At 45.2% G+C, this 27,858-nt stretch overlaps 2 protein-coding genes across 7 annotated transcripts in view; both read left to right on the top strand.

Annotated features, from left to right (window-relative positions):
- Nucleotides 1–24,126, top strand: part of ABCC6 (ATP binding cassette subfamily C member 6) — a 54,668-nt gene extending 30,542 nt beyond the window's left edge. For all 6 annotated transcript variants that reach the window (XM_058157120.1, XM_058157119.1, XM_058157121.1 and 3 more), the window contains 15 exons: nucleotides 271–447; nucleotides 1,535–1,702; nucleotides 1,925–2,126; nucleotides 2,428–2,488; nucleotides 4,589–4,685; nucleotides 5,396–5,603; nucleotides 6,691–7,001; nucleotides 7,639–7,838; nucleotides 8,611–8,737; nucleotides 11,360–11,461; nucleotides 12,948–13,094; nucleotides 14,140–14,298; nucleotides 16,264–16,430; nucleotides 19,155–19,349; nucleotides 20,381–24,126. In XM_058157120.1, the coding sequence (XP_058013103.1) occupies nucleotides 271–447; nucleotides 1,535–1,702; nucleotides 1,925–2,126; nucleotides 2,428–2,488; nucleotides 4,589–4,685; nucleotides 5,396–5,603; nucleotides 6,691–7,001; nucleotides 7,639–7,838; nucleotides 8,611–8,737; nucleotides 11,360–11,461; nucleotides 12,948–13,094; nucleotides 14,140–14,298; nucleotides 16,264–16,430; nucleotides 19,155–19,349; nucleotides 20,381–20,492 (2,433 nt within the window). In that variant the 3' untranslated portion in view covers nucleotides 20,493–24,126. The remainder of the gene's footprint in view (nucleotides 1–270; nucleotides 448–1,534; nucleotides 1,703–1,924; nucleotides 2,127–2,427; nucleotides 2,489–4,588; nucleotides 4,686–5,395; nucleotides 5,604–6,690; nucleotides 7,002–7,638; nucleotides 7,839–8,610; nucleotides 8,738–11,359; nucleotides 11,462–12,947; nucleotides 13,095–14,139; nucleotides 14,299–16,263; nucleotides 16,431–19,154; nucleotides 19,350–20,380) is intronic.
- LOC131185316 (uncharacterized) overlaps nucleotides 22,155–27,858 on the top strand; it is a 92,224-nt gene continuing 86,520 nt past the window's right edge. The window contains exons 1-2 of the mRNA XM_058157755.1: nucleotides 22,155–22,212; nucleotides 27,697–27,747. Coding sequence (XP_058013738.1) covers nucleotides 22,155–22,212; nucleotides 27,697–27,747 — 109 coding nt within the window. The remainder of the gene's footprint in view (nucleotides 22,213–27,696; nucleotides 27,748–27,858) is intronic.

The following is a 27,858-nucleotide window of genomic DNA, read 5'->3' as shown; positions in this document are numbered from 1 at the left end:
TCGGACAGTGCTGGCTCTTCAGCTTTGAAACGGAGGTGAGCACCGCCTCCTAGAGTCAGGAATAACTAGCACATATGTGCGAAGGGAACCTTTACCTTTACTTTTAAGAAGTTATCATCTCTGTTGGAACTCAAGAATGGCTCGGTAGGACCTCTTTTGGGAAACAGATAAACCTTGACTTCAGCAGATGGAAGTTGACCTCCATGTCTCTCTGTCTCCTTACCAAAGTCCTTTTTCAAGTTCTGGTGACAATTGCTTTTCTTTTCACAGGGCACAATAGCGTTTGTTCCCCAGATATCCTGGATACAAAATGCTTCTGTGGAAGACAATGTCGTATTTGGGAGGAAAATGGAGAGGACGTGGTACAACCAGGTGGTCAAAGCCTGCGCCCTGCAGCCTGACATAGACGGTTTTCCAGCTGGAAGCCAGACAGAAATTGGAGAGAAGGTTCTTGGATCATTACTGTATTATTTATCTAGCTAATTTATCTAGTTGGTCGTCTCCTCCCCCTCCTCCCCCTCCTCCTCCTCCTCCTCTTCTTCTTGTTCTTCCTCTTCTTCTTCTTCTCTCCCTGCCCCAATGAAATAAAGGAACTTGTCGTGTCCCACTCCTCCTCTGACGGCCGGTCTGGAAAGTCTGTCTCAAACATGACCACAAAGCCTCTGCAGCTTTGCCAAAGTCCTGTCAGAGTTCTCAGGGCAGGCAGGAATCCAAGGTGTGACTTCAGCAACCAGATTAGACTTTGCCTGACTTAAGGAATGCCAGAAAGCAGATCCTTTATATAGGCCATGGAGTGTGGCTCCAAGACTCAGCACTTATCCAGGCCTGCCCCTCCCTTTCTTTTGCTGACGTCGCCTCTCCATTCTCCGGAAGCGTGGATCCCTCCACCCTCCAGCTGCCGGCAATTCCAGCTCGTGACTGGTTTCCTGCTCCTCATGTTCACATGTTGTGGGGGAGAGGTTTATTTGCTCAGTCTGTCCGGGCATGGTGCCAGGACTGGGGGCTGGAGGCATGCCAGGCCATTCATCTGCACTATCAGTCTCTGGCTGAGATAACAGGAGATGAGAGGGGCCCGGCTGCGGAGAGTGGGGGCGGGCAAGGCACAACAGAACTCCTCTACTGGTGGACTTGTAACTCATAGGACATCTGCTTTGCACTCAAAGAGTTCCAAGTTCTCCACAGGACAAACAACTTCTGTTTATTTGAAATAAACATTTGAGCTCTTTTCCCAATCTGTGTAGATTGGGTAAGTCAAACTGGGACCCTCCAAAGGTTGCTAATCCTGTCCCCAGAAGCTTTAGCTTTAGCATGATCTACAGCAGGGGTCACCAACCTTTTGGACCTCAGGGACCGCTAAATTCATAATTTTAAATCCCGTGGACCACTAATATGAATTTTTTTAAAAAGATAAATACTATTTAGTGCAATATAAAAATGCAAATAATTTTTCTCACGGACCACTGGTTGGTGACCACTGATCTACAGTGAGAGGGATACTGGCAGGTGACTGAGGACTGTTTTTATGCTGCCGTAGGGCATCAATCTTTCTGGAGGACAGAAGCAGAGGCTCAGTCTGGCTCGTGCAGTTTATACGAATGCCTCAGTTTACCTACTGGACGATCCCCTCTCTGCTGTGGACGTTCCAGTTGGGCAGCACATTTTCAACCAAGTTCTTGGACCAAACGGCTTGTTGAAGGAAAAGGTACTTGGTGTTCCAAACTGTCCTAAATTATCTGAACAAGATCTGATGCCATACAGATAATCATCGATTTATGACCACAACTGATCACGGGCAATGGTGAGAGAGTCTACGACTTACAGTTTCAGTAATTTATGGAGTTCCCCAGATTGTCCGTCCTCTTCTTGTATCTGACACCTGAAAGCTACTGGTCAGTACCTCAGGGATTGTCCTCTTGCTTTCCAGACTCGCGTCCTGGTGACCAACACCATCCACATTCTACCCAAGGTGGACAACATCATTATGATGGAGAATGGAGAAGTCTCTGAGATGGGCTCTTGGCAAGAACTGATGCAAAAGCAAGGGGCATTTGCCGACTTCCTGAGGTCCCAGAACCTTGAAGAAAAAGAAGATCAGGATTTCCAAGTTATTGCTGATCCTCCCAAAGGTCATCTATACTTGATGGTTGATACAACTGAGTATTATTATCCGTGAATAGACTTGTTAGAATTGCAGCCACTTCATGGATCCTTTGGGGATTCTGACAAAACCCTTCCCACAATTTATTCCTGTATTCTTCAAAGGGCTGTTGACCTATAGCAAAAATCATCTGGAAGCTGAGGTTGTTAGAAGGTAGAACCAGATAAATGCTCCCAAATTGGTGCATTTTCGCAACATCGGTGGGTTATTCTTCTATTGTCTCTCTATCATGTCTCTTCTGAGACTTTGACTCTACCTTGACTCCACAGATGCAGGAAACATTAAGACGATCTCCACAACTCCTGTGACCCATCATGAAACCCCTGGAAAGTAAGTGGTTTGTTTCTTTATTTGTATCCCAATTGTATTATCATTTTTTTTTTCAAATAAATCAAGGCAGAGCACATGTTCAACACACTTTCCTCTTCCTATTTCCCCACAACAACAACCTTGTGAGGACAGGTGGGCTGAGAAAGAGAGAGAAAAGGACTGGCCTAAAGTCACCCAGATGGCTTTCATGCTTAAGGCTGGACTAGAATTCCCAGTCTCCTGGTGATTGGCCCAAAGTCACCCAGCTGGCTTTCATGCCTAAGGCGGGACTAAAACTCCCAGTCCCCTGGTGATTGCCCCAAAGTCACCCAGATGGCTTTCATGCCTAAGGCTGGACTAGAACTCCCAATCTCCTGGTGATTGGCCCAAAGTCACCCAGCTGGCTTTCATACCTAAGGCGGGACCAGAACTCCCAGTCTCCTGGTGATTGGCCCAAAGTCACCCAGCTGGCTTTCATGCCTAAGGTGGGACTAAAACTCCTAGTCCCCTGGTGATTGCCCCAAAGTCACCCAGATGGCTTTCATGCCTAAGGCAGGACTAGAACTCCCAGTCTCCTGGTGATTGGCCCAAAGTCACCCAGCTGGCTTTCATGCCTAAGGCGGGACTAAAACTCCTAGTCCCCTGGTGATTGCCCCAAAGTCACCCAGATGGCTTTCATGCCTAAGGCAGGACTAGAACTCCCAGTCTCCTGGTGATTGGCCCAAAGTCACCCAGCTGGCTTTCATGCCTAAGGCGGGACTAAAACTCCTAGTCCCCTGGTGATTGCCCCAAAGTCACCCAGATGGCTTTCATACCTAAGGCGGGACCAGAACTCCCAGTCTCCTAGGGATTGGCCTGAAGTCACCCAGCCAACTTTCAATTCAATTCAAACCTTTATTGTCAATGCACAACATGTGTACAATGAGATTGGATGAGCCTCCCTTAGTGCAGCCCCCCCCTAAACACAAAATACATGTCGATGACTCACGAGTGAAAGAAGAAAAAAAACCCTAACCCAATAGATCATACCAACAGACACACAACCCTTTATACATATATGTGCATAACATTACATGATATTATATTACACCAGTGTAGACATGTTGCATGTTGTGCTGGCCCTGCGAGTCTATCATACTAAGTAGTTAGGGTGTTATGTTGCATTCAGAAGCCTGACAGCCTAAGGCAGGATTTGAACTCACGGGCTCCTGCTTTATTAGACCAAATTGGTTCTCGTGGTAGAAACCACAACCCCATGGTTCTTTCCATATATATTTGATTCTAAGTAGTAGCTGGAAAAACTCACCTCTTTCCAACAATTGGGGTTGCTCTAATGAAACCCAGAAACAGTTGACAAAGAGTATAGATGCTACAAAATAGTTTTTTCCAATTTCTGAAATGCTGTTTGCGGTTTGCTTTAGAGTTCGTGGTGAGGTGAGTGATAGAGAGCCATTTTGGTGTACTGGTCAAGGCATCAGGCTAGAAACCAGAAGACGGTGAGTTCTTTTCTTAAAAGAAGATGAAATTGATACATCTCTTGTGGTCTGCCAGCAGCCTGCAGAGCTGGCAACAGAGTCGGACAACGATGAGGCAGAGGTGGGGCCAGGGCCATCGGGGAGTGAGGTGCGGACTTCAGAGCCTCCAGAGACTGATAGTAATGAGGCAGAAGAACAGGAGGAGCCTGTTCCTAATGTATGCATGAGAAGAGCTGCCAGAAGGCAAGAGCAGCTCAAGCAAAAAGGACAACTGAGGAGTAGGGCCAAAAGATGATTGGCCCCTCCCATAAGGCTTAAAACAGACCAGCAATGGCATTTGGGCTTTGCCGGAAAACAATGTTGGTAGCTGCGTCTTCTGCTTTGTCTACGTCTTGCATTTATTTTTATGACTTCTGAACGTTTGCCAAGAAAGGCCTTTGGCAGTTTGCCTAATTGGACCAAGGTTTGCGATAGGACTGAGGAATTTGTGTTGGGAGGAATTTGTTTTAATTGAGTTGGACTACGCTGGGAATGTAGTAATTCTCAGCTGTTCGAATAAAGTTTGTTTGTTTTTTGACGGATTGAGTTTCCTACTACCTACTTGGGCCTGGGTCACAACAGCATCTTTTTTTTTCTTTGAACAAAGATCAAGAGAGCCTTTGGCCAAGAGAGACAGCTACAAGCCAACAGAGGAAGAAGGAAGAAGAGTGATGGCAGAAGACGAGAAGCAGAAGAGTGGACGGGTAGGTTAAAGGATCTTATTCGCTGGGAAGGTTGCTCCCCTTTTCGGTAGAAGTTATGGGACTTGCTGTGGGGTGAACGTCACAGTTTTATTCAATGGGGGCCCTTTTCACTTTCAAGCAGTTTGGCCTTTCATCCTTTGGATATTACTACCAATTATAATTCTTGCACAGTCAAACAGATGTTCAGACCAGATTTGGCATTTTTGTCTACGCGGTAGCTCAGTGGCGAAGACGCTGAGCTTGTCAATCAAAAGGTTGGCAGTTCAGCGGTTCGAATCCCTAGTGCCGCATAATGGGGTGAGTCCCAGCTTCTGCCAACCTAGCAGTTTGAAAGCAGGTAAAAAATGCAAGTAGAAAAATAGGGACCACCTTTGGTGGGAAGGGAACAGCGTTCCATGCGCCTTTGGCGTTGGGTCATGCCAGCCACATGACCACAGAGACATCTTCGAATAGCGCTGAATCTTCAGCTTTGAAATGGAGATGAGCACCGCCCCCTAGAGTCAGGAACGACTAGCACATATGTCCGAGGGGAACCTTTACCTTTACCTTAGACTTACCAAGGACCTGGGATAGGCAGATCTGGAGGTTTGATGGTGTTACAGAGATCATCGCAGGATGGAAGCTGTTCCCAGTAAAGCCGCCTTTTGCAATTGACCGATAGTGTTTTTGTCAATGCCAATTCTTATTCTTATTTCATTCCCTTGATTTAGGTAAAGATTTCGGTATACCTGACATATCTGAGAACAGCAGGGTCGTTCTTCTGGGTTTATATTGTACTGCTGTTTGCCTGCCAGCAAGTTTTCTCATTCTGCCGCGGCTACTGGCTCAGCCTGTGGGCCAATGACCCTGTTTCCAATGGGACACAACCTCATACCCAGCTCCGCGTGGGTGTCTTTTTTCTCCTGGGAGTCACGCAAGGTTTGGCGCAGTAAACAAAGAAATATTTGTTTATTCAATTTCTGTGGCCACCCAACTCAGCCAAGTGACCAAATATATGAGTTAATGCTGTATAACTACTGCTAAACCTGAATCCAAATAATTGGATTAGTGGTTAGAGTGCAGTACTGCAGGCTACTTTTGCTGACTGCCGGCTGCCTGCAATTTGGAAGTTCGTATCTCACCAAGGCTCAAGGTTGACTCAGCCTTCCATCCTTCCGAGGTCGGTTAAATGAGGACCCAAACTGTTGGGGCCAATAGGCTGACTGACTCTGTAAACTGCTTAGAGAGGGCTGTAAAGCACTATGACGTGGTATATAAGTCTGAGTGCTGTTGCTATTGCTATTAATGTATTGCTTGCCTCTTAGCATACAATACAACAATATTTTTTAAAAAGTCATCCTCTGCAAACAAATCAGTAAATGAATGAATGAATACAGGGGTGTCCACAAAGAAGGAGGGAGGTCAATAAATTCAAGATGGCAGCCACAACCATGTGTTTGAAGCCCCACACCCTTTTTACATGCATATTAAAAAAGGTGGAGTTTTGACTTCAGAGTTCACATTTGAAAATGGCATGGAAATGTATATAAGCTGGGTTCTAGAGAAATTATTAAGATGTGGGAACTCCTACAATTCCCCAGTCCACATGGAATTCTGGGAGTTGAAGTCTACACGATTTAAAATTAGCCTCTGTGGTTAATCTATGATGGTAAACTATCTTAATTGTCCTCATAAACACCAGAAACCAGGACCTTAAATTCGTTCATGGAAAAGCATTGGCGCCAAAGATTTTACTCATTCATTTATTCCAGGGGTGTCTAAAACTGGCAATTGTAAGACTTGTGGACTTCAATCCCCAGAATTCCCCAGCCAGCCATGTTAAATTCCACAAGTCTTAAAATTGTGAAGGTTGGACATCCCTGATTTATTCAACCGATCAATCAATCAAATCAATCAATCAATCAATGTATATAGCCACCCATCTCATTTTTATGTCACGATAATCCTGATACGAAAAAAACATCTACTGCATGAAGCAGCTGGAATCTTTCCTCTCCTGTTGCAGCCATTGGGAAATTTGGGTCAGTTGCTGCGGTGTTTTTGGCCGGGATCGTCGCTTCCCGTAAGCTCTTCCAGCAGCTCCTGTTGGATGTTCTCCGGTCTCCAATGATCTTCTTTGAGCAGACTCCCAGCGGTAACCTACTCAATCGTTTCTCCAAAGAAATGGACGCAATTGATTCCATCATCCCGGATAAGCTGAAGTCTCTGTTGGGCTTCCTGTTTAACCTTCTGGAGATCTACGTTGTGGTTGTGGTGGCCACACCGATGGTTTTAGTGGCTATTTTGCCTCTGTCGGCCTTATACATTGTTTTTCAGGTGTGTAGCATTTTCAGGATATATTATTATAATCTATAGATATATATACAGTATATAAATGGGTGTGTGTCTGGGTGTATGTTCCAGCATAACTCTAGAACGCCTTGAGCAATTTCAACCAAACTTGGTAGACAGATGACTCACTCTCTGGAAAAAAATACTGTGGGGGTAAGACAGCCCTAACACCACTTTGTGTGTGTGTGTGTGTGTGTGTTCCAGCATAACTCTGGAACGCCTGGACCGCTGAAATGAAAAGGAATGAATTATAGCTATAGTGTCAAATCACAGTACTTTTGACAGTGCTGGTGTCGTTTTGGATTCAAGTTCTCTTAAGATTCAGCCTGTTGTGCCTTAAAATGGCTTCTACTGTACAGCAAAGTGGAGTTGCCATGGTAATGGCTTCACAGTACTCCACAAGGGGGCTCCCTCTGGCGAGGGGGATTGGTTCTTTAAAAAAAACACCCTAGGCTGAAGCACCCAATCTTCTCCCAAATGAAGGCCAAAGATCCTCGCATCCTCCCACCTCCCTTGTGCCACCCAGCTAAACCTGAGCTCCCATGCAAGCCAAAGTCAAGGAGTCAAGTAAACGTGGACTTCCCACTTTAGCGGGTTCTTCTTTCTCCCTTTCTCTGGGCAGGTCTTTTTTGTCACCACCTCCTGCCAGCTGAAACGCTTGGAAGCCGCAAGCCACTCACCCATTTTTTCCAACATCTCGGAAACCTTTGAGGGGAGCTGCCTCATTCGTGCTTTCGGAGTCCAGCAGCGTTTTATTGTCCAGAATGATCTCAAAGTCGATGAAAACCACAAGGTGTCTTTCCCTGCAGTGGTCGCTGACAGGTATAAACAATTTTCCGTGGCTGGAAGGGAGGAAGTACCTTGTTCAGAGGCAGTTAGTTGGAGGTGACAGTGGCAGCTCTCTGGGCCTAATGAGACTTGGAACAATGTTTTCTTTCCTTTCTTCTTTTCTCTCCATCTTCCCTTTTCTCCCTTCCCTAAATTCCCTTCCCTTCCCCACCCATTCTCCACCTTCTCTTCCTCCCTCCCTTTCCTTCCCTTCCTTCCCTTCCCTTCCTTTCCCTTCCCTTCCCTTCCTTTCTCTTCCCTTCCCCACCCATTCTCCACCTTCCCTTCCTCCTTTCCTTTCCTTTCCTTCCCTTCCTTCCCTTCCTTCCCTTCCCTTCCCCATCCGTTCCTCCTTCCTCCTTCCTTCCTTCTCTTCCCTTCCCTATCCATTCTCCCCCTTCCCTTCCCCCCCCATTCTCCACCTTCTCTTCCCTTCCTCCTTTCCTTCCCTTCCTCCTTCCTTCCTTTCCTTTCCTTCCCTTCCCCATCCGTTCTCTATCTTCCTCCTTCCCTTCCTTCCCTTCCCTCCCTCCCTTCCCTTCCCTTCCCTATCCATTCTCCACCTTCTCTTCCTCCCTCCCTTTCCTTCCCTTCCCTTCCCCCATCCATTCTCTATCTTCCTCCTTCCTTTCCCTATCCATTCTTCACCTTCCCTTCCTCCCTTCCTTTCCTTTCCCTTCCCCATCCATTCTCCCCTTCCCTTCCCTTTCCTATCTATTTTCCTTTCCCTTCCTCCTCCCCTCCCCTCCCCCTTTTCCTATTCCAGATGGCTGGCCACCAATATTGAGATTCTGGGGAACACCATTGTCCTGTTTGCAGCTTTACTCGCTGTGGTGTACAAACCCCATCTCAGTCCTGGCATGGTGGGCTTTTCCATCTCCTGTGCTCTTCAGGTAAGCTCCAAATGTGATGGGTCACATGATCACCGTTTGCAGCCTTTCCAGTCGGCTTCCCACAAGCAAAGTCAATGGGGGAAGTCAGATTTCCTTAATGACCACACATTTCAATTAACAACTGCAGTGATTTGTTTAACCACTATGATTTTTTTTTAAAAAAACCCATGAAATTGGGTTCGATTCATTTAGCAACTGCTTTGCATAGCAATGGAAATTCCTGCCCCTATTGGGGTTGTAAGATGAGGACCACCTGTAAATTCCTCTTCCTCCCCTTTTTCACCTCCACCCTGATTCTCAATTATTGGAGCTGGTGTATATATATATATATATATGTCTTGTACTGCTGGGATCTCCAACCTTGGCAATTTTAAGAGTTGTGGATTTCAACTCCCAGAATTCCTCAGTCAGTGTTTGGTTTGCAAGTATCCCTTTAGCCGGAAAAATATCTTGTTTTGCCTGCAGAATTTTTTTTTTAAATTTATTTTTATCACAACATTATATACAAGCACATATAATGAAAGAAAACAATAGGACAGGAACGGTAGGCACTTTTATTTATTTATTTATTTATTTATTTTGTCACAACAATATATGTAGGTATCATACAAAAGATTATATAGTATATAAACACATATATGAGTAAATATAAGGAGGTATAAGCATATATATAGGAAGAAGAAAAGAAAAAAAACAATAGGACAGGAACGGTAGGCACGTTTGTGCACTTATGCACGCCCCTTATAGTCCTCTTAGGAATGGGGTGAGGTCAATGGTAGACAGTTTTTGGTTAAAGCTTTTGGGATTTTGAGAAGAGACCACAGAGTCAGGTAGTGTATTCCAAGCGTTAACAACTCTGTTACAAAAGTCATATTTTCTGCAATCAAGATTGAAGCGGTTAACATTAAGTTTGAATCTATTGTTTGCTCTTGTATTATTGCGATTGAAGCTGAAGTAGTCTTTAACAGGAAGGACATTACAATTCCACATTCTGTAGCTCCAGTTAAAAACCAGGTAGCACGAGGAAAGGTGTCTGAATCCTCTCCAGATGTTTTGGATCCCATCTCCCATAATCCTTTCAATTGAGGATGCTGGCAGGGCCTGATGGGCACCACAATCCCAAGTGGGATATTGGAATATTGCATCCAGTTTTGGTCGCCACGATGTAAAAAAGATGTTGAGACTCTAGAAAGAGTGCAGAGAAGAGCAACAAAGATGGTTAGGGGACTGGAGGCTAAAACATATGAAAAACGGTGGCAGGAACTGGGTATGTCTAGTTTAATAAAAAGAAGGTCTAGGGGAGACATGATAGCTGTGTTCCAATATCTTAGGGGTTGCCACAAAGAAGAGGGAGTCGGGCTGTTCTCCAAAGCACCTGAGGGTAGAACAAGAAGCAATGGGTGGAAACTGGTCAAGGAAAGAAGCAACTTAGAACTAAGGAGAAATTTCCTGACAGTCAGAACAATTAATCGGTGGAATGACTTGCCTGCAGAAGTTGTAAATGCTCCAACACTGGAAATTTTTAAGAAAACGTTGGATAACCATCTGACTGAGATGGTGTAGGGTTTCCTGCCTGGGCAGGGGGTTGGACTAGAAGGCCTCCAAGGTCCCTTCCAACTATGTTGTTTTATATATATATATATATATATATATATATATATATATATATATATATATATATATATATATATATATATATATATATATATATATAAAGTCTCTAAAATGACTGTGCAAAGGTAATGCATAACTGCATCCCTTTTTCAGCAGTGTGGACGCGATCCAACTGAAGGAAACATTTGTGGGCACAGCTGATCTTTTCTGTTTCTTCTGGTGCACTGGGTCTATTTCATCGGTGATTTAAAGCTGTACAAATCGCTGTTGGAAGGGACTTGTGAAATAAGGGATGGTTCAACTTGTTGTGACCCAGGCCCTAGTAGGTAGTAAGAAACTCAGTCCGTGAAAAAAAAACCAAACAAACTTTATTCGAACAGCTGAGAATTACTACATTCCCAGCATCATTCAACTCCAATTAAAACAAATGCCTTCCAACACAAATTCCTCAGTTCTCCCGCAAACCTTGGTCCAATTAGGCAAACTGCCAAAGGCCTTTCTTGGCAAATGTTCACAAGTCACAAAAATAAAGGCAAGATGTAGACAAAGCAGAAGATGAAGCTACCAACGTTGTTTTCCGAAAAAGCTCAAACGCTGTTGCTGGTCTGTTTTAAGCCTTATGGGAGGGTCCAATCATCTCTTGGCCCTACTCCCGTATCGTCCTCTTTGCTTGAGCTGCTCTTGCCTTCTGGCAACTCTTCTCATGCGTGCATTAGGAACATGCTCCTCCTGTTCCTCTGTCTCACTACTATCAGTCTCTGGAGGCTCTGGAGTCCGCACCTCACTTCCCACAATGGCCCTGGCCTCACCTCAGCCTCATCGCTGTCCGACTCCGTTGCCAGCTCTGTAGGCTGCTGGTGGACCACAACACAGCTTTAAAATAGAGTTTGAGGTCAGTGGACAGAGGGTAGGCAGCATAATATAACTTTAGGCAACATATTTAACTTCTGTGGCTTGGTAGGAGCTTTCAGTGGCCTGGGGTCATAGATTCCCCTTCTTCTTTGCCAGATCACTGGCGTTTTGAACTGGATGGTGCGTGCCTCAGCAGAAATTGATAACCACATCATGTCTGTGGAAAGAGTGAGAGATTATTCACAGACCCCCAAAGAGGTAAGTCTTTCTTCTCATCTGTTACAAAATGGTCCAGCTCACTTCCTTAGTTAACTCTGAATCTCCTGTCTGTCTGTCTGTCTTTGTACCTGTCTGTTTATCAGCCCTAAACTAGCAATAAATAACAATAGCACTTAGATTGATATACTGGTTCATAGTGATTTACAGCCCTTCCTAAGCAGTTTACAGAGTCAGCCTGTTGCCCCCGACAATCTGGGTCCTCATTTTACCCACCTCGGAAGAATGGAAGGCTGAGTTAACCTTGAGCCAGTCAGGATTGAACTGCTGGCAGTCAGCAGAGTTAGCCTGCAATACTGCATTCTAACCACTGTGGACCATGGATGGAAGGAAGGAAGGAAGGAAGGAAGGAAGGAAGGAAGGAAGGAAGGAAGGAAGGAAGGAAGGAAGGAAGGAAGGACAATAGCACTTAGACTTATATACCACTTCACAGTGCTTTACAGCCCTGTCTAAGTGGTTTATAGAGTCCAGCCTATTTGCCCCCAACAATCTGGGTCCTCATTTTACCCACCTCGGAAGAACGGAAGGCTGAGTCAACCTTGAGCCTGTCAGGATCAAACTCCTGGCTGTGGGTAGAGTCAGCGTGCAATTCTACATTCTAACCACTGTGGACCATGAAAGGAAGGAAGGAAGGAAGGAAGGAAGGAAGGAAGGAAGGAAGGAAGGAAGGAAGGAAGGAAGGAAGGAAGGAATAGCAATAACACTTAGACTTATATACCACTCCATAGTGGTATATAAGCAATTTACAGAGTCAGCCTCTTGCCCCCAACAATCTGGGTCCTCCTTTTACCCACTTCAGAAGGAGGGAAGGCTGAATCAATCATGAGCCAGTCAGGATCGAACTACTGGCAATGGGCAGAGTTTGCCTGTAATACTGCATTCTAACCACTGCACCACCTCAGTTCCTTTTTGAAGGCCGTTGTATTGCTATCTTTTCCCTTTATCCCTCAAGGACATGCATATGACTTAACACCCTCTAGTTGGCAAATCAGAATAATTCTGTTCATACATCATACCACACCAAAATGAAAAGGTGATACTATGGTTCAGCACAATGTAGTACATATCCCACTCATGGAGTCAGAGCAGGTGTGAAATTCAAAAATTTTCCCTACTGGTTCTGTGAGCGGGGCTTGGTAGGCAGGGCTTGGTGGGCATGGTAGGGGAAGGATACTGCAAAATCTCCATTCCCACCCCACTCTGGGGCCAGCCAGAGGCGGTATTTGCCGGTTCTCCAAACTACTCAAAATTTCCACTACCGGTTCTCCAGAACCTGTCAGAACCTGCTGACTTTCACCCCTGAGTCAGAGGCAAGTCTGTCATTGACCCTCCTGAAAAAAGCCAACCTAAGTAGTTTTTAAGTCCTTATTGCTGCAATCATATCTTGTTTTTTTTGTAGTTTTTGCCTCTTGGAGCTTCTTTTGGGATTTGCTAATATGAGCTGGCATTGTTGTTGCATCTCTTTCAGGCTCCATGGACCTTGGATGATCATCTCCAAGGTGGCCGGTGGCCCACTGAAGGGGCAATTGAACTCAGGGGCTATAGTTTGCGATATAGGCCAGAATTAAGTCTGGCTCTGAAGAATATCAACCTAAAGATCAAACCGCAAGAGAAGGTAAGACATAATAGAGCAGTATTTCTTAACCTGGATAACTTAAAGATGTCTGGCCTTCAATTCCCAGAATTCCCCACCATGGGGGAAATTCTGGGAGTTGAAGGCCAAAAGACTTAAAGTTGCCAAGTTTGGAGACCCCTGATCTAGGACAAAGTCTTTGTCGTGTCCCACTCCTCCGCTGACGGCCGGGTCAGGGAAATCCGAATCAGGCGTGCCTCTGCAGCTCTGCCAAAGTCCTAGCAAAGTCCTCAAGGCAGGCAGGAGACCAGAAAGTGACTTCAGCAAGATATGTTTAGACTTTGCCTGACTCAGAGACTGCCAGAAAGCAGATCCTTTATATAGGCCATGGGGTGTGGCTCCATGACTCAGCACTTATCCAGGCCTGCCCCTCCCTTCCTTCTGACGCCGCCGCCTATCAATTCTTCTGAAGCGAGGGTCACTCCAGTCAGCAGCTGTTGGTAATAAACCTCCCTCAGGCTCACATGCTGTGGGGGAGGGGGAGGGGTCTAGTTGCTCCGTTTGCCTGGGCATGGAGCCAGGGCTGGGGCCGGGAGGTGCTCCCTCCTCTGCAGCCTGTCTGGGCATGGAGCCAGGGCTGGGGCCGGGAGGTGCCCCCTCCTCCTCAGCCTGTCTGGGCATGGAGCCAGGGCTGGGGCCGGGAGGCATACTAGGACATTCTTCAGTGTTCGGAAGCAGATAAGCAGGCCCCGGCTGTGGTGAGATTGGGCGAGACACAACAGTCTTCTTCCTTGCTTTAGAACGTTTGGTCCCTTAAAACATCCAACATGCAGTAGGGATTAAGCTATTGGATTTAGACCTGTGAGATTCAAATAGAAGTCCTTACTGGACCACAAGTCCACAAGTATATTTGAACTGGGTTTATATTTTTAGTAAACAAAGCTCATGGGTTGGTTGTGGTGAGAACACAATAAGGAGAGACTCCTATACTGTATCTTTGAGAAAGCAGGACAGGGAAGAGTAATTCTCTCTCCTTGTTTCCCATAAGGTGATCTTTCCATCTCCAACTTCTGTTTTTCTCTTGTAGGTGGGCATTGTTGGAAGAACAGGGGCTGGGAAATCATCCCTTGCGATGGGGCTTCTGAGGCTTGTGGAAGCTGCTGATGGAGAGATTGTCATTGACGGAGTCAACATTGCCCAAATGGGCCTGCATCACCTGAGAAGCAAGATTACGATTGTCCCACAGGTATGAAGTCAGTCTATCACGTTCACTTGTTCTCGTTCTATTCACCCCAATAATCTTGATGTCCCAAGCCATTTCTTCAACAGACACCAACGTTTCATTCAGTCTTTCACTATGATGTTCAGCGGGGATCAAGATCTTTTGGCAGCCCATCTCGTCATCTTGTAGGACATTGTCTGAGTGGACATGGGACATCACAATGACACCAAGTTGTCAGGCAGAAATAACTTCAGCTGAGTTGAGTTCAAAGCACTAAAAGTTTATTACACACTCCCCATACACAAGAACCTGGTCTACTAACGGTCAAGCCAGATTGGCACTAGATGAGGGTCAACAGAATTTATGAGGGGTGGACTTATGTGGCTGTGGAGCGATTCCAAACTGATGGCACATTTAACCCCACCCTCGGGCTCAGCCTGCTCATTCCCTACACAAGCCAGTGTAAGAAGGCAACAAGAGAATTGCAACTAAATATTTACAAATAGGGGCAAATATTCCTCTTAAATCAGTTCTCCAGTGTTTTTTTCTTTCGATACCTCGCAGAGTCAAATGTCAAATATGCATTTTTGATTGCATCTTCTCATACCTGTATAGTTTAGCAATCTGGTCCCAAAGGTGCTTTTTCAAAAGGCAACTGGACTTGTTTTTGTTTTGCTTCTCATCCAAGAAACATCTTCAGTTCTGATGGGAAGCGCAAACATCTTCAAAAACAAAGAAAATCCAGTTGCCTCTTGAAAAAGCACCTTTGGGACAACCGTGACCTGGATGACAGAGAATCTCCATAGACATCTCCTTTGAAAAAGTTTTGCTTCTCATCCAAGTAGCTTCTTCAATTCTGAAGAAGAAGAACTAAAGAAGCTTCTTGGATGAGAAGCGAAACATCTTCAAAGAAAAGCCAGAAAGTCCAGTTGCCCCTTGAAAAAACACCTCTGGGACAGCCATGACCTGGATGACTGTGTCGTGTCCCACTCCTCTGACGGCTAGCTCTGGGAAGTCTGTATCAAGCATGGCCACGAAGCCTCTGCAGCTTTGCCAAAGTCCTGTCAGAGTTCACAGGGCAGGCAGGAGTCCAAGGTGTGACTTCAGCAACCAGATGAGACTTTGCCTGACTCAAGGAATGCCAAAAAACAGATCCTTTATATAGGCCATGGGGTGTGGCTTCATGACTCAGCACTTATCCAGGCCTGTCCCTCCCTTCCTTTTGCTGACGTCACCTCTCCATTCTCCGGAAGCGGGGATCTGTCCACTGTGTCTTTTCGTCCTCCTGCTCAGCTGCTGGCAATTCTAGCTCGTGGCTGGCTTCGTGCTCACACGCTGTAGGGAGGTTTGTTTGCTCAGTCTGTCCGGGCATGGTGCCAGAGCTCGGGGCTGGAGACATGCCAGGCCATTCTTCTTCACTATCAGTCTCTGGCTCGGATAGCAGGAGATGGGAGGGGCCCGGCTGAGGAGAGGAGGGCGGGCGAGGCACAACAGACTGAGAATCTCCAGAGACGTTTAGCAACCTTGTTTAATCCATGTGTTCACCTTTCTTCATCTATTGGATCAGGGGTGAAATCCTCTGAAGTCTGCTACCGGTTCTGTGAGTCTGCTAGCGAGCGCGTGCTTTGTATGTGCATGAGCACTTAAGGCACGCCCGCACAGCACTAAAAAAGGAACATTTTGAAGCCTTCTCAGTCTGCAAAGGTAAGTAGAACAGCGAGGGGGGGGGGATCCCGCTGTGCCACGTGATTTAGATTAGCTAGAAAGGAGGAAATCCGACAATTCTAGCTTAATATAAATCACACGTCACAGCTGATCATCGGAAATACCGGTCCACATGAATCGGTAGCATTTTTTAACTACCGGTTCATCCGAACCGGTCTGAACCGGTAGCATTTCACTCCTGTATTGGATCCCCATGGATAGCTTCACTCCTGTGCGATGGAAAATAGACTCCATATCTTGTGTTTCTTCTCCCCCTGTGCTCAGGACCCAGTCTTGTTTGGGGGCTCTTTGAGAGAGAACCTCGATCCCTTGAATCAATGCTCAGATGAGGACATCTGGACCGCTTTGGAGCAGACCCAACTCAAGACCTTTGTTTCAGATCTGCCAGGACAGATGGCCTACGAGTGCTCTGAAGGAGGTGGAGATCTCAGGTATTCAAAGCCAAATACTGTATCTCTCCTGCTGTGATTTCAGCGTTTTTTTCTTTCTTTCTTTTTTTCCCCCTTTTAGTTATGGGTTCATCAACGTTTCTGATGAACATCCCCTGCTTAGACTTGGGTTTACTCTTTTGAGATGGTTTGTAATTGATGGGAGATTAGGTCTAGAGCAGTGGTGGTGTTTAGCCGATTTTCTCCGGTTCAGACGAACCGGTAGTGGCAGCTGCGGAAGGTTCCACCCACCCGCCCGGACATCATCATGTCCCTTTTTTTTTTTTTCATAAAAAAGTTTTATTTTTACAATCATATCAAACAGCTCATCCAATGTACAGTTATATACAATTAGTCGGGCTTGCCCAGTCACCACCCCCCTTTTTAACACTCTTCCCTCTTCTACCTTCTTCTACTTTCCAGACCTTCCTCTCCTCTTATCTACATCCTCTCCTCCCTCCACCCTACACCTTCCTTCTCCCTCTTCTACCCCTCTTCCTTCCTCTTCTCCTCTTTCCTACCTCCTACTCTCTCTTTTCTCCCTCCCCACCGTTCTAAAATGGTAACTGGGCAGACCCGACCCTACATTAATTATATTTATACATCTTCAATAATCCCTGTACATTAACCATCACTCCATCCTCTACCCTCAACCCCTCAATTCCCCTCCCCCTTACCCCCCACCCCCCACCCCAACTTCCCAGAACAAAATGCAGGGTATCAAAACTAACAATCATAATCCAAAATAAATCCTAAATTATAATCTCTAGTCACTCCACACATAATCACACTCTCAGTTCCCCTCTCCTTCAGAAATATATCTAATACAAAATATTTCCTAAATTTACTCATATGCTATATCACGTCCCATTTTTGATACTCTGCGCATGTGCGGAAGGCTCTGCACACACGTGCACGCTCACATTTGCGAACCGGTAGCGAAGCTAAGTGAATACCACCCCTGGTCTAAAGGCTGGATGACGTTTAAGTCCAACATTTATTCCTTAACATTTCGGTTATCCTCAAAGATAGGACCACTAAAAAGCACTTAAAATAATAGCGTGGTGAACTTTTTATTTGGACAGATTGTTTGAGGAAAGCGGTGCCCGTCACTCGGGGTTAAATTGCAAATGTTGTCATTTGTGGTGATGGATGCCATTTGCATAATGGCATCATTACATAAATGCCATAAACTGCGGCAAATTGTATACAATTCAATTTAATGTACATTTAACGGGTCTCTTATCCAGACTACTTTGGATGCAACAGATTTATACAGTATTGGCCGAGGATGAGCGGAAGGTGGGGGCGGGGGGGAGAGAGACGATATCTGGATGGAAGTACAGATCTGTTACTAACGAATACACTAAATTGAGATTGTTAAATCAACTTAGAGGTCATATTTGCATTCTAAAGAATTGTTTTGAAATTAGATCAGTATGGGAGTCAAAGTCTATATCACTTAAATCTCCAATTCAATTCAATTCAAATTTTCATTGTCAGTTCGCAACATACGTGCAGTGAGGTTGGTTGAGCTCCCTCAGTGCAGCTCCCCCAACACAATACAACTCACAGCGAAGGCAGAAAATCCCTAACCCAATAAATCATATTAACAAAACACCCAGTCCTATTGCACCAGTGTGAATATATTACACATTGCGCTGGCCCTGCAAGTCCATCGTACTGTGTAGTTATGATGTTACTTTGCACTCTGGAGTCTGACAGCCCACGGATAAAAACTGTACTTCAGCCTGTTTGTGCATCTGGCTGTGCTTCTATATCTTCTTCCTGATGATAGGAGGGTAAAGAAGTGGTGACCAGGGTGAGGGTCGTCCCTGAGGATTGTCCTCACTCTTCTAAAGCAGCGAGCCCTGGCGATCTCATCTAGTGGTATCAGGGGACAGCCCACGATGTTTTATGCTGTCCTCACCACCCTCTGTAATGTTTTCCTATCCGCGGCTGTCAGACCGGCATGCCATACCGTAAAGTAATAAGTGAGAATGCTTTCTATTGTGGACCGGTAAAAGGAGGTAATCCGTTGTTCCAAGACTGAGAAACACCAGAGTAGAGGGATAACTTGTAGTCCTTCAGCTATAAAATGGTAAAGGTAAAGGTTCCCCTCGCACATATGTGCTAGTCGTTCCCAACTCTAGGGGATGGTGCTCATCTCCATTTCAAAGCCGAAGAGCCAGCACTGTCCAAAGACATCTCCGTGGTCATGTGGCCGGCATGACTTAACGCCAAAGGCACACGGAATGCTGTTACCTTCCCACCAAAGGTGGTCTCTATTTTTTCTACTTGCATTTTTACTTGCTTTCGAACTGCTAGGTTGGCAGAAGCTGGGACAAGTAACGGGAGCTCACCCCATTACGCGGCACTAGGGATTCGAACCGCTGAACTGCCTACCTTTCGATCGACAAGCTCAACGTCTTAGCCAATGAGCCACCACGTCCCCCTTCAGCTGTAGTTGACTCCAAATTCTTACCCGACGTTTATCATGGTTATTATAGCTCAACATTGAAAACCTCAAGTAGTTTTCTCCCTAGTGTTCCAGATGTTCCCACAACTGGAAACTCCTTCTTGTTTCCCCTTTCACAAGTGATACAAGGACCTTGTCATGATCCATGGAAGTGGTGTATGCAATAGACAGAAGTATTGGATTCCTCTCTCTAATTCATTACACAGGGTCAATCTCAGGTTTTAATTGTCCCACCATTCTTCTTCCAGTGTTGGTCAACGGCAGCTCATCTGCCTGGCTCGGGGTTTACTTCGGAAAGCCAAAATCCTGATTCTGGATGAGGCCACTGCAGCTGTGGACCTTGAAACAGACCTGCAGATTCAGGCCACCCTAAGGAGTCACTTTAAGGAGTGCACAGTTCTGACCATCGCCCATCGGCTAAATGCCATGATGGAATTTGACCGGTAAGAGATGGCTTTGAAGAAGGTTCTCAAGACAAATAAATAGAATAGAATAGCAGTATCTCCGACTCTGAAGGCAGCTGATAACTGACAAACGGCCATGGCCCCCTCTCTGCCTCCGATGCAGAGCCCTCCTCAGAGTCTTCCCCAGACTCCAGGACTGGCCCATGTTCCTCCCCAACCTCCTCACTGTCCGAATCTGCTGCCAGGTCTGCTGGCCCCTGGCGGGCCAGAACACACTGGTCTTGTAGAACACACTGGTCTTGTAGACCTCATTTCAGACATTAATACAATTGAGCGTGTCCAGAAATATTTTACAAGAAGAGTTCTCCACTCCTCTGATCACAACAAAATACCTTATGCCACCAGACTTGAAATCCTGGGTTTAGAAAATTTAGAACTAAGCCGCCTTTTATGAGTATAACTCATAAAATCATCTGCTACAATGTCCTTCCTGTCGAAGACTACTTCAGCTTCAATCTCAACAATACACGAGCACACAATAGATTTAAACTTAATGTGAACCTCTCCAATCTCGATTGCAGAAAATATGACTTCAGTAACAGAGTTGTTAATGCCTGGAATGCACTACCTGACTCTGTGGTCTCTTCCCAAAATCCCCAAAGCTTTAACCAAAGACTATCTACTGTTGACCTCACCCCATTCCTAAGAGGCCTGTAAGGGGCGTGCATAAGAGCACAAATGTGCCTACCATTCCTGTCTTATTGTTTCCTTTGATTGTATCCAATTCATATGGTTTTTTCATGCTTATTCTTATATGTACTGTTGTGTTTGACAAATTAATAATAATAATAATAATAATAATAATAATAATAATAATAATAATAATAATAATAATAATAATAATAATAATAATAATAATTTAATTTAATTTGTATACCACCCTTCTCCCGAAGGACTCAGGTCGGTTTACAGCCAGATAAAAATAGCATTCATAAATACAATACAATAAAATCAAAGTCAAAAAACTTATTCAAAAAATAAATAAATAACCTTGTTTCTCATATTTGTAGAATTTTAGTGATGGAAAACGGACAAGTGGCCGAATTTGATACCCCTGAAGCACTGAGAGTCCAGAAGGGACTATTCTACAAAATGGCGGCGGACTCAGGGCTGGTGAGGTGACCGAGTTGAAAGAACTGACTGAACGGCTGCTTCGTTTGAAAAAAAAGGACATTTTCTTAATTTTCTGGCTGTGAGCAGGGAGAGCTCAATCCTTGGCTTGTGAAACGACCGACGTTTTCTCTCGCTGCGTAAGCACCGAGCAGATGGCGAACAGAAGTCTCGATCTTCCCGGCTTAATTTCAACATGGCCACAATGCTGGAGCCAGCATGCACTGACTGTGATCCGTGCTGCGAGCTGAAACCACGCCTGGCTCGAGCAGATGCCGTCACTGAACGCCGTCCCTGCCAGCCGAAAACACTTCGCAGATGGTTGCCGGGACGCACTGCAACAGCCTGCATTTTGGCGCGATCATGTCAGGGATGGCACCCATTTACTCATAATCTCTTTTGCTGCCCTGTGGCTTTGTCCCCAATTAAAGCGACGTGGTTGCAGAAATAGTACACGCTTAAACTGATCAGCAAAGCCAACTCTTGCATCCTGTTGGAGACTGGTCGAAATATCAGAACATCAGGATAACAAGAGTTGGAAAGGGAGCCTTAGAGGTCTTCTAGTCCGACTCCCTGCTTGAGCAGGAAATCCCTTACCATTCCAGACAAATGGAAGTCCAGTCTCTTCTTAAAAGCCTCCAGTGATGGAACAACCCACAATTTCTGGAGGCAAGCCGTTCCACTGGTTAGTTGTTCTCATCGTCAGGAAATTTCTCCTTAATTTAGGTTGGACCTCTCTTCTGTCCGTTGCTTCCTGTCCTGCCCTCAGGTGCTTTGGGGAATAGCTTGACTCCCTCTTCTTTGTGGCAGCCCCTGAGATATCGGAGCACTGCTATCATGTCACTCCTAATCCTTCTTTCCATTAGACTAGACATTTCCAGTTCCTGCAACCATTCCTTGTACACTTTAGCCAGTGGTGAAATCCAGTTTTTTTTTACTACAGGTTCTGTGGGCGTGGCTTGGTGGGCATGGTGTGGCTTGGTGGGCGTGGCAGGGGAAGAATACTGCAAAATCTCCATTCCCACCCCACTTTGGGGCCAGCCAAAGGTGGTATTTGCCGGTTCTCCGAACTACTCAAAATTTCCGCTGCCTGTTCTCCGAAGTGCTCAAAATTTCTCCGAACTACTCAAAATTTCTGCTACTGGTTCTCCGAACTGCTCAAAATTTCCGCTACCAGTTCTGCAGAACCTGTCAGAACCTGCTGGATTTCACCCCTGACTTTCTATAGTCTCAACATCCCTTTTTTTTTTTGGTATATTTTTGTATACATTGCAAACTTAATAGATGTCAGCCTCCCAGAAGATGCTATTGTCCCCTCGCCGCATGTTCCCACAATGTCTCAGTTCCCAACTCACCTTGACCTAATCCTGATGCAATCATCTATTGAAGCAAAAAATCAACTAGCACAGGGCAGTTGAGATGCCTTCTCACCGTCAACTCTCCCTCCCTCCCTCTCCCTCTCTCTCTGTCTGTCTCTCTCTCTCTCTCTCTGTCCCTCTCTGTCTCACTCCTTCTCAGCCCCTCCTCCAGCTTGCAAAAAGAGCTGGAATACTCAAGCCCTTCTTTGTAAAGGGTGGGGGGATCTGCTTTCACTGCCCTCCTGCATCAGAGCTGCCTCTGAAAGGAGAGGAGGCCCGATGTGGTTTTGCTAAGGCCGAGCTGGTCTCCAAAACCATGGAGCTACAGCAAGTGATGGTTCTGTTCTCCATGTTTGTGGTTGGCGTCTCAAAGCGTAAGTAGAAGGAACCGTGGAAACTACACCACCACCCCCCGTGTGTGTGTGTGTGTGTCTTTCATCGGATTTTATCCAGCCAAACTATTTTAATGGAGGACTTTGTAGCATTTCATATGGGAAGGAACTGGCGATAGGCTACCAAGGTTGGCCAAAGTTGAGTGAAATCACACCTGTCGACTTCAAGGGTTCAAAAGCCAGCCAGGTGGTTGGTCAGGTCTCTCAAAAAGAGAGATGGTTTCATGTGCTTTCAATGCCGGTTTGGTAAATCTCCCACGCGATTCTGAAGCTTATCTAAGATACCACATATCTGGCTTTGCAGTTTATGTTTCTCTCGCTATTCTGGTCGTGGTCACCAGTCAAAACCGAAGACCGTTTTACCTGGTCGGGGTGGGGGGGAACCAAATACTTTTTTTTTCTGAATAACTGGAAATCTTACATGGACTTTCTTTGATGAAAGAAAACAAGACTGAAATTGATCATTTCGAGGTTAAAAAGGGCCAGAGCGGATGGAGGGAAAAATTGAAATGATAATTACTCCACAGAACAGCAAAAGGCATTACTCTGTGTTTTCTTTTCTTTTCTTTTTTTTTGCATACGTTTATTGTATCCAAAAAGCCTAATAAAAAAAATATAAAACAAGAAGAAGTAGAAAATTTGAATAGAAAAGAGTTTTCTTAAACCAGGATATTAGGAAGGCTTGCTCAAAATTCAGGGTATTGGGTATGTGTGTGTGAACACTGCATATTTGTTTGTGCAAAATACCATTCAAGGAAATGTATATTAGCCAGAGTGTGTGCATGCTTATTTTCGTATGAAGTTTGGAGGGGTGGGGGGGACTTTTAAAGGTCTCACCCGAGCATTAAGGAAAGCTCGACCTGATACAGCAAACAGGACGAGCTGAATTGAAGCTGAGGAAAAAAGAAAAAAAAGATCAGAAAAAAATCTGACTTGAATCAATTGTTTTGTCATCGCAGATGTTGGAAGAACTGGATTTTCCCAAACTGGCTCTTAATGAAAAGGCTCTTAATTGTGATTGTTTCCTGATTGCTTATTTGTTCCCTATGACTATCATTAAGTGTTGTACCTTATGATTCTTGACGAATGTATCTTTTCTTTTATGTACACTGAGAGCGTATGCAACAAAGACAAATTCCTTGTGTGTCCAATCACATTTGTTCAATAAAGAATTCTACTCTATTCTCCTGGAAAGAACACACAGAATAGGATTTAACTTTTCCCCCAGATAGTTTTCTTCCCCTCCGAATTTTGCACAAAACAGTTTTCACCACTTGTTAAACTCCTCCTTTTATCATCCGTAGAGAATTTATACTTTGGGATAGGTAACCAGAGGCTTGTCGGAATGCTGAAATGGGGTGGAATCAGGAGGAGAACATTTGGATCGGAACAAAAGATGTTCTTCCTGCCTTTAGTTGGAAGGTTTCGTCTATCGTTCTTATAGTTCATATATCACCCCATTCTTTTCTTGAAAACCTCCCGTGATGGAGCACCCACAATTCCAGGGGGTGGGGCAGTTATTCCATGGCTTAGATGCCATCACTGGCAGAAAATTTCTCCTTAGAAATTTGATACGATCTCTTAAAAGTTTTATTTCAAAAGTCATAGTAATATTTCTCAGCTGTATCAACATTATGAGTTCTCCAGACTACATGTAGGAACTTCAACAGAGTTGTTAATGCCTGGAATGCACTACCTGATTCTGTGGTCTCTTCCCAAAATCCCCAAAGCTTTAACCAAAAACTATCCACTATTCAACTCACCTCATTCCTAAGAGGTCTGTAAGGGGCGTGCATAAGAGCACCAGCGTTCCTACCGTCCCTGTCCTAATGTTCCCTTTGATTGTATCCAATTCGTATGGTTATTTCATGCTTATACTTATATATACTGTTGTGTTTGACAAATAAATAAATAAAATAAATAAATAAAAATAAACTCGCAGAATTCTCCAGCCATCATGTATGTATGTTGGTTGGAGAATTCTGGGAATTGAATTGCACCATGTCTTGAAGTTGCCGTGGTTAGAAGCACTGTTGTAAGTATAGCGCACTGCACACCAGAACAACTAGACACAAGGACAGTTTTTTCCTGAACAATATCACTCTGCTAAACAAATAATTCCCTCAACACTGTCAAACTATTCACTAAATCTGCACTACTATTAATCTTCTCATCGTTCCCATCACCCATCTCCTCCCACTTACAGTATGACTGTATGACTGTAACTTTGTTGCTTGTATCCTTACGATTTATATCAATATTGATTGTTTCCTAGTAGGATTCGATTGCTTATTTGTACCCTATGACTATCATTAAGTGTTGTACCTTGACGAATGCATCTTGTCTTTTTATGTACACTGAGAGCATATGCACCAAAGACAAATTCCTTGTGTGTCCAATCACACTTGGCCCATAAAGAATTCTAATCTAATCTAATCTAGACCTTAAAAAAACATCAGAGGGATGTTTATTCTTAGATGGGCTGAGAAAATTGGCTGGTGTTATGAATAAAGAGCGATTCTTCTCACCTTCCTATTCGGAAAATATTTCCTGTTTATGGAAAAACGTTACTTCTGTGTTTTTAACACTTAATGGAAAAGAGTAGCATTTGGGTGGATTAGTAGATTAAAAATGTAAAAGGTAAAGGTTCCCCTCGCACATACATGCTAGTAGTTCCCGACTCTAGGGGGGGGATGCTCATCTCCGTTTCAAAGCTGAAGAGCCAGCGCTGTCCGGAGATGTCTCCGTGGTCATGTGGCCAGAATGATTCAATGCCAAAGGCGCACGGAACGCTGTTCCCTTCCCACCAAAGGTGATCCCTATTTTTCTACTTGCATTTTTTACGTGCTTTCGAACTGCTAGGTTGGCAGAAGCTGGGACAAGGAACAGGAGCTCACGGCAGCACTAGGGATTCGAACCGCTGAACTGCTGACCTTTCGATCAACAAGCTCAGCGTCTTAGCCCCTGAGCCCCCGGTGTTGGATAAATTGAAGTCCTAGGATTCAGAGTGCTGGGGGAACTGTAGACATCTATGCCTCTGTAATCATTCAAGTTCCACCAACAATGTTCACGCTTACTGCCTAATACTCAGACAGACCCTTGATGGCGAACCTATGGCACGCATGCCTAAGGTGGCACACAGAGCTGTCGTGTCCCACTCCTCCGCTGACGGCCGGGTCAGGGAAATCTGAATCAGGTTTGCCTCTGCAGCTCTGCCCAAAGTCCTAGCAAAGTCCTCAGAGCAGGCAGGAGACCAGAAAGTGACTTCAGCAAGATAAGTTCGACTTTGCCTGACTCAGAGACTGCCAGAAAGCAGATCCTTTATATAGGCCATGGGGTGTGGCTCCATGACTCAGCACTCATTAAGGCCTGCCCCTCCCTTCCTTCTGTTGCCTCCGCCTATCCAGTCTTCTGATGCGAGGGTCACTCCAATCAGCAGCTGTTGGAAATAAACTTTCCTCAGGCTCACATGCTGTGGAGGAGGGGGAGGGGTCTAGCTGCTCCGTTTGCCTGGGCATGGAGCCAGGGCTGGGGCCGGGGGATGCTCCCTCCTCTGCAGCCTGCTTGGGCATGGAGCCAGGGCTGGGGCCAGGAGGCATACATTCCTCCGTGTTCGGGAGCAGATAAGAAGGCCCCGGCTGCCGTGAGAGCGGGCAAGACACAACAAGAGCCATCTTTTTGGGGGGGGGGAATTTATATCCCGTCCTTCTTCGAAGACTCAGGACGGCTTACACTGTGTTAAGCAATAGTCTTCATCCATTTGTATATTATATACAAAGTCAACTTTTATTGCCCCCAACAATCTGGGTCCTCATTTGACCTACCTTATAAAGGATGGAAGGCTGAGTCAACCTTTTCAGGCACACAAACTGTCGCCCAACTCACCTGCAGCAGCTGCGCATGCACACGTGCCCCAGCTGGTGTTCGGGCCTCTGGTGTGCATGAGCGCAATTCAGAGAACCCAGCTGGTCTTCGGAGCTCTCCTGCGCATGCACGCACATTTGCGTTGATGGCGTTTGCATACGTGCATTGCGGGTGTGAAAACCGCACGCACACGCAGATGGTGCAATTGCGTGCACAGTGCACGGGGGGGATCCGCGCAAAACCTGCGCGCATGCACGGATGGTGCAATCGCACACAGAGCGCACGGGGAGCCACGTGAAAGCCATGGCACATGTGCTGATGATGTGGTTGCGCATCAGCGCACGGGCCGGGAGCTGTGTGTTAGCGCAGATAGCACATGTGTGTGTAAAGCGTGTACCTGTTTGGCACTCGGTGAGCAAAAGATTTACCACCACTGACATAGACTGTATTTTCCTGATGTATAATGCACGAATCAAGAAGAGGGCTGTGAAAATATTTGCAGACCCCTCGCATCCTGGAAATAAACTGTTTCAACTCCTACCCTCAAAACGACGCTACAGAGCACTGCACACCAGAACAACTAGACACAAGAACAGTTTTTTCCCAAAGGCCATCACTCTGCTAAACAAATAATTGTTTAGGGGGAGAGCCTTCTCGGTGGGGGCTCCTACCCTCTGGAATGAGCTTCCCCCAGGACTTCGACAGCTTCCTGACCCCCGGACTTTTCGCCACGAGCTGAAGACGTATCTATTCTTCCGAGCAGGACTGGCTTAATAGGGGTTTTTAATTCGATTTTAAATGGGGTTTATTTTATATTATACATTTTATATCTAAATTTAGGCCATATTGAATAAGTTTTTTAAATAGTTTTTATTGTAATATATTGTATTGTTTTATCTGGCTGTTCACTGCCCTGAGTCCTTCGGGAGAAGGGCGGTATAAAAAATTAAAATATTATTATTATTATTATTAATTCCCTCAACACTGTCAAACTACTTACTAAATCTGCACTACTATTAATCTTCTCATCTCTTTCCACTTATGACTGTATGACTGTAACTTTGTTGCTGGCAATCCTTATGATTTATATTGATATATTGACCATCAATTGTGTTGTAAATGTTGTACCTTGATGAACGTATCTTTTCTTTTATGCACACTGAGAGCATATGCACCAAGACAAATTCCTTGTGTGTCCAATCACACTTGGCCAATAAAAAATTCTATTCTATTCTATTCTATTCTATTCCAGTTGATGATATATTTGGAGTGGAGGTGAGGCCTTGGATCCCATCCAAGGCTAATCAGACAAGTGGTTTATGCGTTAATCCTCCTGGCCTTGATCCTTCTGGGAGCCCGTTCTGCTACAACAGACGCTTGTTCTCAAAACTGAGCTGTTTCGCCCACTCCTGAAATCCATTCATCCCATCCTTGCGTAAACGTGGCGGTTTCCTAGACGACCGGCATGACTTTCTGCAAATGTTATGTTGCTCCTTGAATGTTTTCCTAGACCTACGATAAATAAACAGCCAAGTCAAGTCAGAACCACTGGCATTTCTTGCAAATGCTTTTCCAACCGTTGCTGTTGGTTTGTTTTTGCAGGAGATCCAGAAAATTTCAGGCACAAATACTCTTGTTCGTCTCAGTGTGCAGGTAAGATGGCGAAGCAAATTATTAGTAAGAAAATGCCCAAATATAAAGGCTATTAATCTTCTCACTCTTTCCATGTCCATTTACTGGTTAATCCAACTATCCACCATCTGA

Source organism: Ahaetulla prasina, chromosome 14, assembly GCF_028640845.1.
Source record: "Ahaetulla prasina isolate Xishuangbanna chromosome 14, ASM2864084v1, whole genome shotgun sequence".
Taxonomy (NCBI): Eukaryota; Metazoa; Chordata; class Lepidosauria; order Squamata; family Colubridae; genus Ahaetulla; species Ahaetulla prasina.
Note: the sequence above shows the minus strand (reverse complement) of the source record. Positions and strands in the feature narration are given on the sequence as shown.